Source organism: Doryrhamphus excisus, linkage group LG7, assembly GCF_037039965.1.
Source record: "Doryrhamphus excisus strain RoL-2023G ecotype Guam linkage group LG7, RoL_Dexc_Guam_v1.1, whole genome shotgun sequence".
NCBI classification, from domain to species: domain Eukaryota; kingdom Metazoa; phylum Chordata; class Actinopteri; order Syngnathiformes; family Syngnathidae; genus Doryrhamphus; species Doryrhamphus excisus.
In genome coordinates, this window is record NC_136363.1 from 19,330,545 (window position 1) to 19,345,726 (window position 15,182).

At 41.0% G+C, this 15,182-nt stretch overlaps 1 protein-coding gene across 1 annotated transcript in view; it reads right to left on the bottom strand.

The window, feature by feature from the left end:
- The window catches only part of slco5a1 (solute carrier organic anion transporter family member 5A1), a 43,917-nt gene that overhangs the window by 3,217 nt on the left and 25,518 nt on the right, over positions 1–15,182 (bottom strand). Inside the window, exons 6-7 of the mRNA XM_078792351.1 lie at positions 12,772–12,936; positions 10,011–10,209 (exon numbers count right to left, since the gene is read on the bottom strand). Coding sequence (XP_078648477.1) covers positions 10,011–10,209; positions 12,772–12,936 — 364 coding nt within the window. The remainder of the gene's footprint in view (positions 1–10,010; positions 10,210–12,771; positions 12,937–15,182) is intronic.

A 15,182-nucleotide genomic window follows, 5' to 3' on the forward strand; every position in this document is an offset into this window, starting at 1 on the left:
GCTGAAAATGCACTTTTCTGGTCAAAAATACAGCGGAAACCTCACACACACTCAACAGGGGGCCCAGGAGAGCCCAAAAATGGCATAAAATGCCAAAGTTTGAGGGTGTCAATTTTTGAAAAAAAACGTAAGGGGTTAGTATGGCGTTTTTTTTCAATATTTTCAACTTGCTGAAAATGCACTTTTCTGGTCAAAAATACAGCGGAAACCTCACACACACTCAACAGGGGGCCCAGAAGCACCCAAAAATGGCATAAAATGCCAAAGTTTGAGGGTGTTGATTTTTGAAAAAAAACGTAAGGGGTTAGTATGGCGTTTTTTTTCAATATTTTCAACTTGCTGAAAATGCACTTTTCTGGTCAAAAATACAGCGGAAACCTCACACACACTCAACAGGGGGCCCAGAAGCATCCAAAAAGGGCATAAAATGCCAAAGTTTGAGGGTGTTGATTTTAGAAAAAAACGTAAGGGGTTAGTATGGCGTTTTTTTTCAATATTTTCAACTTGCTGAAAATGCACTTTTCTGGTCAAAAATACAGCGGAAACCTCACACACACTCAACAGGGGGCCCAGGAGAGCCCAAAAATGGCATAAAATGCCAAAGTTTGAGGGTGTCAATTTTTGAAAAAAAACGTAAGGGGTTAGTATGGCGTTTTTTTTCAATATTTTCAACTTGCTGAAAATGCACTTTTCTGGTCAAAAATACAGCGGAAACCTCACACACACTCAACAGGGGGCCCAGAAGCACCCAAAAATGGCATAAAATGCCAAAGTTTGAGGGTGTTGATTTTTGAAAAAAAACGTAAGGGGTTAGTATGGCGTTTTTTTTCAATATTTTCAACTTGCTGAAAATGCACTTTTCTGGTCAAAAATACAGCGGAAACCTCACACACACTCAACAGGGGGCCCAGAAGCATCCAAAAAGGGCATAAAATGCCAAAGTTTGAGGGTGTTGATTTTTGAAAAAAACGTAAGGGGTTAGTATGGCGTTTTTTTTCAATATTTTCAACTTGCTGAAAATGCACTTTTCTGGTCAAAAATACAGCGGAAACCTCACACACACTCAACAGGGGGCCCAGGAGAGCCCAAAAATGGCATAAAATGCCAAAGTTTGAGGGTGTCAATTTTTGAAAAAAAACGTAAGGGGTTAGTATGGCGTTTTTTTTCAATATTTTCAACTTGCTGAAAATGCACTTTTCTGGTCAAAAATACAGCGGAAACCTCACACACACTCAACAGGGGGCCCAGGAGAGCCCAAAAATGGCATAAAATGCCAAAGTTTGAGGGTGTCAATTTTTGAAAAAAAACGTAAGGGGTTAGTATGGCGTTTTTTTTCAATATTTTCAACTTGCTGAAAATGCACTTTTCTGGTCAAAAATACAGCGGAAACCTCACACACACTCAACAGGGGGCCCAGAAGCACCCAAAAATGGCATAAAATGCCAAAGTTTGAGGGTGTTGATTTTTGAAAAAAAACGTAAGGGGTTAGTATGGCGTTTTTTTTCAATATTTTCAACTTGCTGAAAATGCACTTTTCTGGTCAAAAATACAGCGGAAACCTCACACACACTCAACAGGGGGCCCAGAAGCATCCAAAAAGGGCATAAAATGCCAAAGTTTGAGGGTGTTGATTTTTGAAAAAAACGTAAGGGGTTAGTATGGCGTTTTTTTTCAATATTTTCAACTTGCTGAAAATGCACTTTTCTGGTCAAAAATACAGCGGAAACCTCACACACACTCAACAGGGGGCCCAGGAGAGCCCAAAAATGGCATAAAATGCCAAAGTTTGAGGGTGTCAATTTTTGAAAAAAAACGTAAGGGGTTAGTATGGCGTTTTTTTTCAATATTTTCAACTTGCTGAAAATGCACTTTTCTGGTCAAAAATACAGCGGAAACCTCACACACACTCAACAGGGGGCCCAGAAGCACCCAAAAATGGCATAAAATGCCAAAGTTTGAGGGTGTTGATTTTTGAAAAAAAACGTAAGGGGTTAGTATGGCGTTTTTTTTCAATATTTTCAACTTGCTGAAAATGCACTTTTCTGGTCAAAAATACAGCGGAAACCTCACACACACTCAACAGGGGGCCCAGAAGCATCCAAAAAGGGCATAAAATGCCAAAGTTTGAGGGTGTTGATTTTTGAAAAAAACGTAAGGGGTTAGTATGGCGTTTTTTTTCAATATTTTCAACTTGCTGAAAATGCACTTTTCTGGTCAAAAATACAGCGGAAACCTCACACACACTCAACAGGGGGCCCAGGAGAGCCCAAAAATGGCATAAAATGCCAAAGTTTGAGGGTGTCAATTTTTGAAAAAAAACGTAAGGGGTTAGTATGGCGTTTTTTTTCAATATTTTCAACTTGCTGAAAATGCACTTTTCTGGTCAAAAATACAGCGGAAACCTCACACACACTCAACAGGGGGCCCAGGAGAGCCCAAAAATGGCATAAAATGCCAAAGTTTGAGGGTGTCAATTTTTGAAAAAAAACGTAAGGGGTTAGTATGGCGTTTTTTTTCAATATTTTCAACTTGCTGAAAATGCACTTTTCTGGTCAAAAATACAGCGGAAACCTCACACACACTCAACAGGGGGCCCAGAAGCACCCAAAAATGGCATAAAATGCCAAAGTTTGAGGGTGTTGATTTTTGAAAAAAAACGTAAGGGGTTAGTATGGCGTTTTTTTTCAATATTTTCAACTTGCTGAAAATGCACTTTTCTGGTCAAAAATACAGCGGAAACCTCACACACACTCAACAGGGGGCCCAGAAGCATCCAAAAAGGGCATAAAATGCCAAAGTTTGAGGGTGTTGATTTTTGAAAAAAACGTAAGGGGTTAGTATGGCGTTTTTTTTCAATATTTTCAACTTGCTGAAAATGCACTTTTCTGGTCAAAAATACAGCGGAAACCTCACACACACTCAACAGGGGGCCCAGGAGAGCCCAAAAATGGCATAAAATGCCAAAGTTTGAGGGTGTCAATTTTTGAAAAAAAACGTAAGGGGTTAGTATGGCGTTTTTTTTCAATATTTTCAACTTGCTGAAAATGCACTTTTCTGGTCAAAAATACAGCGGAAACCTCACACACACTCAACAGGGGGCCCAGGAGAGCCCAAAAATGGCATAAAATGCCAAAGTTTGAGGGTGTCAATTTTTGAAAAAAAACGTAAGGGGTTAGTATGGCGTTTTTTTTCAATATTTTCAACTTGCTGAAAATGCACTTTTCTGGTCAAAAATACAGCGGAAACCTCACACACACTCAACAGGGGGCCCAGAAGCACCCAAAAATGGCATAAAATGCCAAAGTTTGAGGGTGTTGATTTTTGAAAAAAAACGTAAGGGGTTAGTATGGCGTTTTTTTTCAATATTTTCAACTTGCTGAAAATGCACTTTTCTGGTCAAAAATACAGCGGAAACCTCACACACACTCAACAGGGGGCCCAGAAGCATCCAAAAAGGGCATAAAATGCCAAAGTTTGAGGGTGTTGATTTTTGAAAAAAACGTAAGGGGTTAGTATGGCGTTTTTTTTCAATATTTTCAACTTGCTGAAAATGCACTTTTCTGGTCAAAAATACAGCGGAAACCTCACACACACTCAACAGGGGGCCCAGGAGAGCCCAAAAATGGCATAAAATGCCAAAGTTTGAGGGTGTCAATTTTTGAAAAAAAACGTAAGGGGTTAGTATGGTGTTTTTTTTCAATATTTTCAACTTGCTGAAAATGCACTTTTCTGGTCAAAAATACAGCGGAAACCTCACACACACTCAACAGGGGGCCCAGAAGCACCCAAAAATGGCATAAAAGGCCAAAGTTTGAGGGTGTTGATTTTTGAAAAAAAACGTAAGGGGTTAGTATGGCGTTTTTTTTCAATATTTTCAACTTGCTGAAAATGCACTTTTCTGGTCAAAAATACAGCGGAAACCTCACACACACTCAACAGGGGGCCCAGAAGCACCCAAAAATGGCATAAAATGCCAAAGTTTGAGGGTGCTGATTTTTGAAAAAAAACGTAAGGGGTTAGTATGGCGTTTTTTTTCAATATTTTCAACTTGCTGAAAATGCACTTTTCTGGTCAAAAATACAGCGGAAACCTCACACACACTCAACAGGGGGCCCAGAAGCATCCAAAAAGGGCATAAAATGCCAAAGTTTGAGGGTGTTGATTTTTGAAAAAAACGTAAGGGGTTAGTATGCCGTTTTTTTTCAATATTTTCAACTTGCTGAAAATGCACTTTTCTGGTCAAAAATACAGCGGAAACCTCACACACACTCAACAGGGGGCCCAGAAGCACCCAAAAATGGCATAAAATGCCAAAGTTTGAGGGTGTTGATTTTTGAAAAAAACGTAAGGGGTTAGTATGGCGTTTTTTTTCAATATTTTCAACTTGCTGAAAATGCACTTTTCTGGTCAAAAATACAGCGGAAACCTCACACACACTCAACAGGGGGCCCAGGAGAGCCCAAAAATGGCATAAAATGCCAAAGTTTGAGGGTGTCAATTTTTGAAAAAAAACGTAAGGGGTTAGTATGGCGTTTTTTTTCAATATTTTCAACTTGCTGAAAATGCACTTTTCTGGTCAAAAATACAGCGGAAACCTCACACACACTCAACAGGGGGCCCAGAAGCACCCAAAAATGGCATAAAATGCCAAAGTTTGAGGGTGTTGATTTTTGAAAAAAAACGTAAGGGGTTAGTATGGCGTTTTTTTTCAATATTTTCAACTTGCTGAAAATTCACTTTTCTGGTCAAAAATACAGCGGAAACCTCACACACACTCAACAGGGGGCCCAGGAGAGCCCAAAAATGGCATAAAATGCCAAAGTTTGAGGGTGTCAATTTTTGAAAAAAAACGTAAGGGGTTAGTATGGCGTTTTTTTTCAATATTTTCAAATTGCTGAAAATGCACTTTTCTGGTCAAAAATACAGCGGAAACCTCACACACACTCAACAGGGGGCCCAGAAGCACCCAAAAATGGCATAAAATGCCAAAGTTTGAGGGTGTTGATTTTTGAAAAAAAACGTAAGGGGTTAGTATGGCGTTTTTTTTCAATATTTTCAACTTGCTGAAAATGCACTTTTCTGGTCAAAAATACAGCGGAAACCTCACACACACTCAACAGGGGGCCCAGGAGAGCCCAAAAATGGCATAAAATGCCAAAGTTTGAGGGTGTCAATTTTTGAAAAAAAACGTAAGGGGTTAGTATGGCGTTTTTTTTCAATATTTTCAACTTGCTGAAAATGCACTTTTCTGGTCAAAAATACAGCGGAAACCTCACACACACTCAACAGGGGGCCCAGAAGCACCCAAAAATGGCATAAAATGCCAAAGTTTGAGGGTGCTGATTTTTGAAAAAAAACGTAAGGGGTTAGTATGGCGTTTTTTTTCAATATTTTCAACTTGCTGAAAATGCACTTTTCTGGTCAAAAATACAGCGGAAACCTCACACACACTCAACAGGGGGCCCAGGAGAGCCCAAAAATGGCATAAAATGCCAAAGTTTGAGGGTGTCAATTTTTGAAAAAAAACGTAAGGGGTTATATGGCGTTTTTTTTTCAATATTTTCAACTTGCTGAAAATGCACTTTTCTGGTCAAAAATACAGCGGAAACCTCACACACACTCAACAGGGGGCCCAGAAGCACCCAAAAATGGCATAAAATGCCAAAGTTTGAGGGTGTTGATTTTTGAAAAAAAACGTAAGGGGTTAGTATGGCGTTTTTTTTCAATATTTTCAACTTGCTGAAAATGCACTTTTCTGGTCAAAAATACAGCGGAAACCTCACACACACTCAACAGGGGGCCCAGAAGCATCCAAAAAGGGCATAAAATGCCAAAGTTTGAGGGTGTTGATTTTTGAAAAAAACGTAAGGGGTTAGTATGGCGTTTTTTTTCAATATTTTCAACTTGCTGAAAATGCACTTTTCTGGTCAAAAATACAGCGGAAACCTCACACACACTCAACAGGGGGCCCAGGAGAGCCCAAAAATGGCATAAAATGCCAAAGTTTGAGGGTGTCAATTTTTGAAAAAAAACGTAAGGGGTTAGTATGGCGTTTTTTTTCAATATTTTCAACTTGCTGAAAATGCACTTTTCTGGTCAAAAATACAGCGGAAACCTCACACACACTCAACAGGGGGCCCAGGAGAGCCCAAAAATGGCATAAAATGCCAAAGTTTGAGGGTGTCAATTTTTGAAAAAAAACGTAAGGGGTTAGTATGGCGTTTTTTTTCAATATTTTCAACTTGCTGAAAATGCACTTTTCTGGTCAAAAATACAGCGGAAACCTCACACACACTCAACAGGGGGCCCAGAAGCACCCAAAAATGGCATAAAATGCCAAAGTTTGAGGGTGTTGATTTTTGAAAAAAAACGTAAGGGGTTAGTATGGCGTTTTTTTTCAATATTTTCAACTTGCTGAAAATGCACTTTTCTGGTCAAAAATACAGCGGAAACCTCACACACACTCAACAGGGGGCCCAGAAGCATCCAAAAAGGGCATAAAATGCCAAAGTTTGAGGGTGTTGATTTTTGAAAAAAACGTAAGGGGTTAGTATGGCGTTTTTTTTCAATATTTTCAACTTGCTGAAAATGCACTTTTCTGGTCAAAAATACAGCGGAAACCTCACACACACTCAACAGGGGGCCCAGGAGAGCCCAAAAATGGCATAAAATGCCAAAGTTTGAGGGTGTCAATTTTTGAAAAAAAACGTAAGGGGTTAGTATGGCGTTTTTTTTCAATATTTTCAACTTGCTGAAAATGCACTTTTCTGGTCAAAAATACAGCGGAAACCTCACACACACTCAACAGGGGGCCCAGGAGAGCCCAAAAATGGCATAAAATGCCAAAGTTTGAGGGTGTTGATTTTTGAAAAAAAACGTAAGGGGTTAGTATGGCGTTTTTTTTCAATATTTTCAACTTGCTGAAAATGCACTTTTCTGGTCAAAAATACAGCGGAAACCTCACACACACTCAACAGGGGGCCCAGAAGCATCCAAAAAGGGCATAAAATGCCAAAGTTTGAGGGTGTTGATTTTTGAAAAAAACGTAAGGGGTTAGTATGGCGTTTTTTTTCCAATTTTTTCAACTTGCTGAAAATGCACTTTTCTGGTCAAAAATACAGCGGAAACCTCACACACACTCAACAGGGGGCCCAGAAGCATCCAAAAAGGGCATAAAATGCCAAAGTTTGAGGGTGTTGATTTTTGAAAAAAACGTAAGGGGTTAGTATGGCGTTTTTTTCAATTTTTTCAACTTGCTGAAAATGCACTTTTCTGGTCAAAAATACAGCGGAAACCTCACACACACTCAACAGGGGGCCCAGAAGCATCCAAAAAGGGCATAAAATGCCAAAGTTTGAGGGTGTTGATTTTTGAAAAAAACGTAAGGGGTTAGTTAGTATGGCGTTTTTTTCAATTTTTTCAACTTGCTGAAAATGCACTTTTCTGGTCAAAAATACAGCGGAAACCTCACACACACTCAACAGGGGGCCCAGAAGCACCCAAAAATGGCATAAAATGCCAAAGTTTGAGGGTGTTGATTTTTGAAAAAAAACGTATGGCGTTTTTTTTCAATATTTTCAACTTGCTGAAAATGCACTTTTCTGGTCAAAAATACAGCGGAAACCTCACACACACTCAACAGGGGGCCCAGAAGCATCCAAAAAGAGCATAAAATGCCAAAGTTTGAGGGTGTTGATTTTTGAAAAAAACGTAAGGGGTTAGTATGGCGTTTTTTTTCAATTTTTTCAACTTGCTGAAAATGCACTTTTCTGGTCAAAAATACAGCGGAAACCTCACACACACTCAACAGGGGGCCCAGGAGAGCCCAAAAATGGCATAAAATGTCAAAGTTTGAGGGTGTTGATTTTTGAAAAAAACGTAAGGGGTTAGTATGGCGTTTTTTTCTATTTTTTCAACTTGCTGAAAATGCACTTTTCTGGTCAAAAATACAGCGGAAACCTCACACACACTCAACAGGGGGCCCAGGAGAGCCCAAAAATGGCATAAAATGCCAAAGTTTGAGGGTGTTGATTTTTGAAAAAAAACGTAAGGGGTTAGTATGGCGTTTTTTTTCAATATTTTCAACTTGCTGAAAATGCACTTTTCTGGTCAAAAATACAGCGGAAACCTCACACACACTCAACAGGGGGCCCAGAAGCATCCAAAAAGGGCATAAAATGCCAAAGTTTGAGGGTGTTGATTTTTGAAAAAAACGTAAGGGGTTAGTATGGCGTTTTTTTTCCAATTTTTTCAACTTGCTGAAAATGCACTTTTCTGGTCAAAAATACAGCGGAAACCTCACACACACTCAACAGGGGGCCCAGAAGCATCCAAAAAGGGCATAAAATGCCAAAGTTTGAGGGTGTTGATTTTTGAAAAAAACGTAAGGGGTTAGTATGGCGTTTTTTTCAATTTTTTCAACTTGCTGAAAATGCACTTTTCTGGTCAAAAATACAGCGGAAACCTCACACACACTCAACAGGGGGCCCAGAAGCATCCAAAAAGGGCATAAAATGCCAAAGTTTGAGGGTGTTGATTTTTGAAAAAAACGTAAGGGGTTAGTTAGTATGGCGTTTTTTTCAATTTTTTCAACTTGCTGAAAATGCACTTTTCTGGTCAAAAATACAGCGGAAACCTCACACACACTCAACAGGGGGCCCAGAAGCACCCAAAAATGGCATAAAATGCCAAAGTTTGAGGGTGTTGATTTTTGAAAAAAACCTAAGGGGTTAGTATGTCGTTTTTTTCAATTTTTTCAACTTGCTGAAAATGCACTTTTCTGGTCAAAAATACAGCGGAAACCTCACACACACTCAACAGGGGGCCCAGGAGAGCCCAAAAATGGCATAAAATGCCAAAGTTTGAGAGTGTTGATTTTTGAAAAAAAACGTAAGGGGTTAGTATGGCGTTTTTTTTCAATATTTTCAACTTGCTGAAAATGCACTTTCTGGTCAAAAATACAGCGGAGACCTCACACACACTCAACAGGGGGCCCAGAAGCACCCAAAAAGGGCATAAAATGCCAAAGTTTGAGGGTGTTGATTTTTGAAAAAAACGTAAGGGGTTAGTATGGCGTTTTTTTTCAATATTTTCAACTTGCTGAAAATGCACTTTTCTGGTCAAAAATACAGCGGAAACCTCACACACACTCAACAGGGGGCCCAGGAGAGCCCAAAAATGGCATAAAATGCCAAAGTTTGAGGGTGTTGATTTTTGAAAAAAAACGTAAGGGGTTAGTATGGCGTTTTTTTTCAATATTTTCAACTTGCTGAAAATGCACTTTTCTGGTCAAAAATACAGCGGAAACCTCACACACACTCAACAGGGGGCCCAGAAGCACCCAAAAAGGGCATAAAATGCCAAAGTTTGAGGGTGTTGATTTTTGAAAAAAAACGTAAGGGGTTAGTATGGCGTTTTTTTTCAATATTTTCAACTTGCTGAAAATGCACTTTTCTGGTCAAAAATACAGCGGAAACCTCACACACACTCAACAGGGGGCCCAGAAGCACCCAAAAAGGGCATAAAATGCCAAAGTTTGAGGGTGTCAATTTTTGAAAAAAACGTAAGGGGTTAGTATGTCGTTTTTTTCAGTTTTTTTCAACTTGCTTCTAAAGCACTTTTCTGGTAAAAAAAAAAAAAAAAAAAACAGGGGAAACCTCACACACACTCAACAGGGGACCCAGAAGCACCCAAAATGCCTAAAATGCCAGTTTTAAATTTTGTGATTTTTGAAAAAAACGTAAGGGGGTATGTTGTTTTTTTCAGTTTGGGATCTTTATGGAAAAAAAGCCTAACTATACCCTTACTATACATCATGTCCTAAAAAAAGCCTTACTATACGTCCATGTGTATGTACTGTATGCATGCAATTATGCATGTCATCACAAGTGGAGGTGACAGCGTGATTCATCGCAGCCAAAAGAGCAGACGCGAGTGTCACTCAGCATTCATTAACACTCTTCCTAGCAATGGCGGTGTGATGCTGTTTGCTTTGGATATTAGGTACTCACCCTGTGGTGTAAGGGATGTTGATGCCACCCAGGTTGCTGCTCTCGCAGCCTACGATGAACAGCGTGGAGAAGCAAAGCAGAGAGACACCGCTGCAGATCATGGCCAGCTTGGCCGACTCACGGGCCCCCAGTTTCAGCTTCTTGATGATGTAGCCGCCCAGTACAATGCCCACGCCGGCACTGGGCACGATGATCAAACCTGCAGGAATACAAAAGTGCCAGCAGTAAATATCTGTATTACATTTTGCTTTTGTGGCTCCCATGAATAAATCATTTGCAAAAAGGACCAGAATAGGCTACAATAAATCAATGTGACCAGGCCCCGCTAGTGAGTCACGTCAGGCTGCCGCACTGGCGAGCACATGCTCTCAGTCCACTGCAGTTAGTCTAATTGACAGCTTGAGAAGAGGCAAATATGGCTGCTGGCTGGCAGCGAGAGTGCCAAAGGAGGTCCCAACACGAGGCATCCTCGCTCTCAGGTCCGATATTAGTGACCTTTGACCTTGTAAAAAGGCAGACTATTTCCCATTGCACCCAAGCCGCTTGGCATGGTGGCCATGGCAACAGCACCACCCTGACCCTTTGTATCCTAGCAACAGGCATTTGAGACGAGGTAATGGTGTTTATTGTGTGTGTGTGTGTACCGGAAATGCTCTATTTATAGCCAGGGTGTTTACTTATCTCAACTGCAAAGAGGACACCCCACCCAATACGGTAAAACTGCACATTTTGGAGTGGCCTTTTATTGTGGCCAGCAATAATCATGCTGCCTAATCAGGATGTGTTTTGTGTTTTTATTTACTGTTTTATACTACGTACTTTGCGACTGAATGAGACACCAGAGCATTTATGGTATCTAAAATTTAAAATATTATGGTAATAAATTAATAATATTAGGAGAAGAACATTTGCGAAGATGATAATTGGCAAATATGAAAAAAACAACACCAAAGTTGATACTCATACTGCACTTTTTCATCTCCAGTTATCCCATCTTTATCACGGTCAATTGGTTCCAGATCCGGCAGCGTAAATAGTAGGATTAAATTAGGTAAATTAGGATAGTAGAATAGTAGAATCCAATATTAATAAGCAGAATATTTTCATAATTAGAGTATATATGTTTATGACTTTCTAAATACTTTTTTACCATTATTAGAGCCCTGTACACACCCCTTTAATCACCTTTACACTACATTATTTACATTACATTGCATAACACAGTGCAAACTATGAGATCACTGCAGGGACATAAACATAGCAAGCTACGTAGCTAACTAGTTCGCCTCCGATTTATTTTTTCTACACTTAAAGTGCTTCAAACAAGTTGGAAAGAAGAACAAAGAAGACAAAAACGTACACACGGAACTTTCAAACATGCAATAGCTAACTATATGTAGTGTTAAGGTAACATAATGTAAGGTAATGTCTCATCAATGTAACGTTACTGACACCTAGTGATCAGAATACTACATATGACTTGTCTTTCAATATTTTTACTAATAATAGGTCATAGTCAACGATCAAACAGCTATCATTTATTCATTAATTTTGGGGAAAAAAACGGGAAACAGCAATTTTGGAAAAAAAAAACTTCTTAGCATGTCGACTATGCTTTCATTTGTCAGAATGTGGCCAATGCCGGACAAGGTTGGGACATCCCTGGTGTAGGCAGTCAGACACAACAAAGCAGATCCCTGCTTTGAGGGCCGTGTTGCTGCTGCACTAATCCTGATAGCCGTGCATCAGCACCCCTGAAGGATTAGATTAGTCTCGGACAAGAAGCCAGACCAAAGCAATGCTTAGAGAGAGAGAGAAGTTTATGATGAATGTGACTCCTGCTGCCGACAAAGAAATAAATGTGCGCTCCACTCAAGGGGATGGAGTGTTTTTATTGCTGAATGAAAGTCAGCAGGACTGCGGAAGTCACAGTCGCTCAACTGCTCTTGTAGCAACATCATTTCACCACTTTTTTCTATATCGCAAAAACTGCATGGGCGTAGATGACCACAATGTACCCCCCCTAATTGGGCACCCTCCAATTAGTAGAGTAGATCCCACACCTTTGATCACAGTATACCTTCACGGGGGACAATACTAGAGAAAGTACATAAACATGGATTTACTTGAGAGTAGTCAGTGTGAAGCTTGTATAAAGACACCAACACACTGCCATTATTATGTACAACTGGCAACAAAAGTGAGTAGCAAGATTATTTGTCAACTAGAAAATTCCCGCGGAAATTTTGATGGGCTTGCCACCTGTGCTGTGAACCTCGGGCCCGGTGCGCCAACGGTACCAAAAAGGTTGATGCAGTCCCATAGTGTCCCCACATCATGCCATGTGTCTATTTGCCTTTTAGAAATGAGTAAATTAGCTAAAATGCTAACATGCTAACAGTCATCATGCTAGCACCTAGCAAGAGGGCCAAGTTTAGAAAGTGCCAAGGTTGTCCTATAACCTTCCTACATCATGCCATGTGTGTATTTGCCTTTAGACATGATTAAATTAGCTTAAATGCTAACATGCTAGAAATTAGCATTTAGCCACAGGGAGAGTTGAGAAGTTTATCTCAAAAATGAGCCGTTAATCTCGTTTCTACGTGGCCGTATGACTGCTGCTTAGCAGCTGTCTATGGGGCTTGCATTACTGAGCAAGCCCATAATAACGGTGATAGTGGTGTCACAGACCGGGGCCGCATGAGTGCTGCTGGCACTGTGGAGCTGTGGTTCAAATTGATAACCAAAAGTATCATCTTACCGGTGTATATGCTGGCGTTGGAGGCCGGGATGCCAAACTGCGACTCGATGAACTTGGGGATGAACGTGATGAAGGCGGTGACAATGGCGCACTCGGCCGTGTAGGACAGGCTGACAAACAGGAAGGTCATGTTGCTGAGGATCCTCAGCGCCGCCCTGGGGAGGTCTGCGGATGCGTTACACGAGACAGAGCACTTCATCAGTGGCGTGCGCTAATTAACGCGCGGCGCTCCTCGGAAGAATCATTACGGGAACGCTGTAATTAAGGAAGGGCCGAGCGTAATAACAACAACATTACATTGACACACATGCGGTCTTGCTGTGTCTTAATTAAAGAATCCAGAGAGACGAGGCTTTTTTAATTACTCGTTAGCCTCGAAAACTAATACCACCGATGCGACATTGCTTCGTCGGCACGCACATGGCGAGCTCAGCACTTCAACACCGTCAAGGGCAAACGTGCCCTTTACGTTCCGCCCCGAGGCCGCTGCTGTCTTGACAATTCGCTGCACGTGACCGACCCTCCATTTTCCACAATTAGGTGGCCGGTGTAAATAAATGCGGCGCTGTTGCTAGGCAGATTTACCAAACATCATATTGCATCTTTGGAGAAGTGCTAACCCTTATCATTGTGAAGTCTGTATTAGCCATAAAATATGATGGAGATGTTTAATTATTTCCACCCCCACCCAGGGGGATCTGGGCGGTGATGGGGGGTGGGGGGGTTGTGGACAGATGGTCAACTCCTGTTGATGCCTCCTGCAGCTGTTCTCTCGAGCAGACACACCACTGGCTTGTAACGCTTGTCACACTTGATCTTTTGTGAGGGGTTCCTTTGGCATCATAACACCCCCCCTCCCTCTGTTAAGCTTCTTCCTACTAGAAATGTCAACATAATTTTAAAAATATGTAGGCTTTTAATATTTAGTAACTGATCTTGGAAGCCATGCTAACATACAAGTAATGCAGATACCCTCAAAGTTGTATAATCATTGGACTTTTGGACAATTAGTTGCCGGGACGTTTTTGTTGATGGCGGCCATGTTTTTCAGTCCCTATTAGGTATGTGTCAAATTTTGGTGATTCGGCTAAACGCCCTCAAGTTAAGGTGGCCGTTTGAAATTTAAAGTCACTCCGACCGGTGTTTAACAATAGCGCCACCATGAGGTGTAAAATGCCCTCCAATATTTGCCACGCAAGATCATATCCTTGACCACAGGAACAATCTGCTCCTATGAAAGCGACAGTGATAACTAAGCAATATAGTCTTATGATTGAGACCAGAATCAATGCCATATCGCAGTGTGTCTCGTGTTACGTTTTATTCAGGAAGTGATCCTATACCGTCTACCTCAGCACCTTCTGCGGCTTCTCCTTTGCTCCTCTGTATATGCTTTGAACCCTGCGGTTTGTGCAGCGATGGGGTAGTTTATGGTTAAAAACTACATTTCCCATGGTGCTTAGTGTGCAGCTTCAGAGAGGAGTGACATGTGAGTGTAGTGAAGAGGAAGCTAATATTACATTTTTAGGTGTTATGCAGCAATCTGGGACACATCTTAAGGAAGTGGACTACAGCTTCTGTTTGGACAGTCAACCGTCCACTGTCACTAACTGGGTTTCGAACGGCGGGAAGAGGAGATGAATGCTCAAACTCAAGAACAAATACAGATAGAGACTAATGAGGCTGTTCAATTGTGATGCTGAAGAAGACAACTTTAGTGGTTTTACTTCTCAGCTGCACGGCGGTCGTGTGGTTAGCACGCAGACGAGGCCTGCGTGCTAACCACTTGACCGCCATGCAGATAAGCGGCAAAGAAAATTCATTCATTCATTTTCTCCTGCTTTTTCCTCACGAGGGTCACGGGGGTGCTGGAGCCTATCCCAGCTGTCTTCGGGCGAGAGGCGGGGCACACCCTGGACTGGTCGCCAACCAATCACAGGGCACATATAGACAAACAACCATTCACACTCACATTCATACCTATGGACAATTTGGAGTCGCCAATTAACCTAGCATGTTAGCATTTTTTGTTTTTTTTTGGTTCAATTCCACCCTCGACCATCTCTGTGTGTACTCCGGTTTCTTCCCACATTCCAAAAACATGCTAGGTTAATTAGCGACTCCAAATTGTCTATAGGTATGAATGTGAGTGTGCATGGTTGTTTGTCTATATGTGCCCTGTGATTGGCTGGCAACCAGTCCAGGGTGTACCCCGCCTCTCGACCGAAGACAGCTGGGATAGGCTCCAGCACCCCCCTTTTCTGGTAGGCTATTGTTTAACTAGCAATATTACATGCACAGTTTAACTAGGCATGTTATATACAGTTTATAAACAAGCATTTATTTAATGAAAAAATTAAAAAATATATCTATTTCCATGTAAAGACGTCAACATAGGTTCAATTTCAATG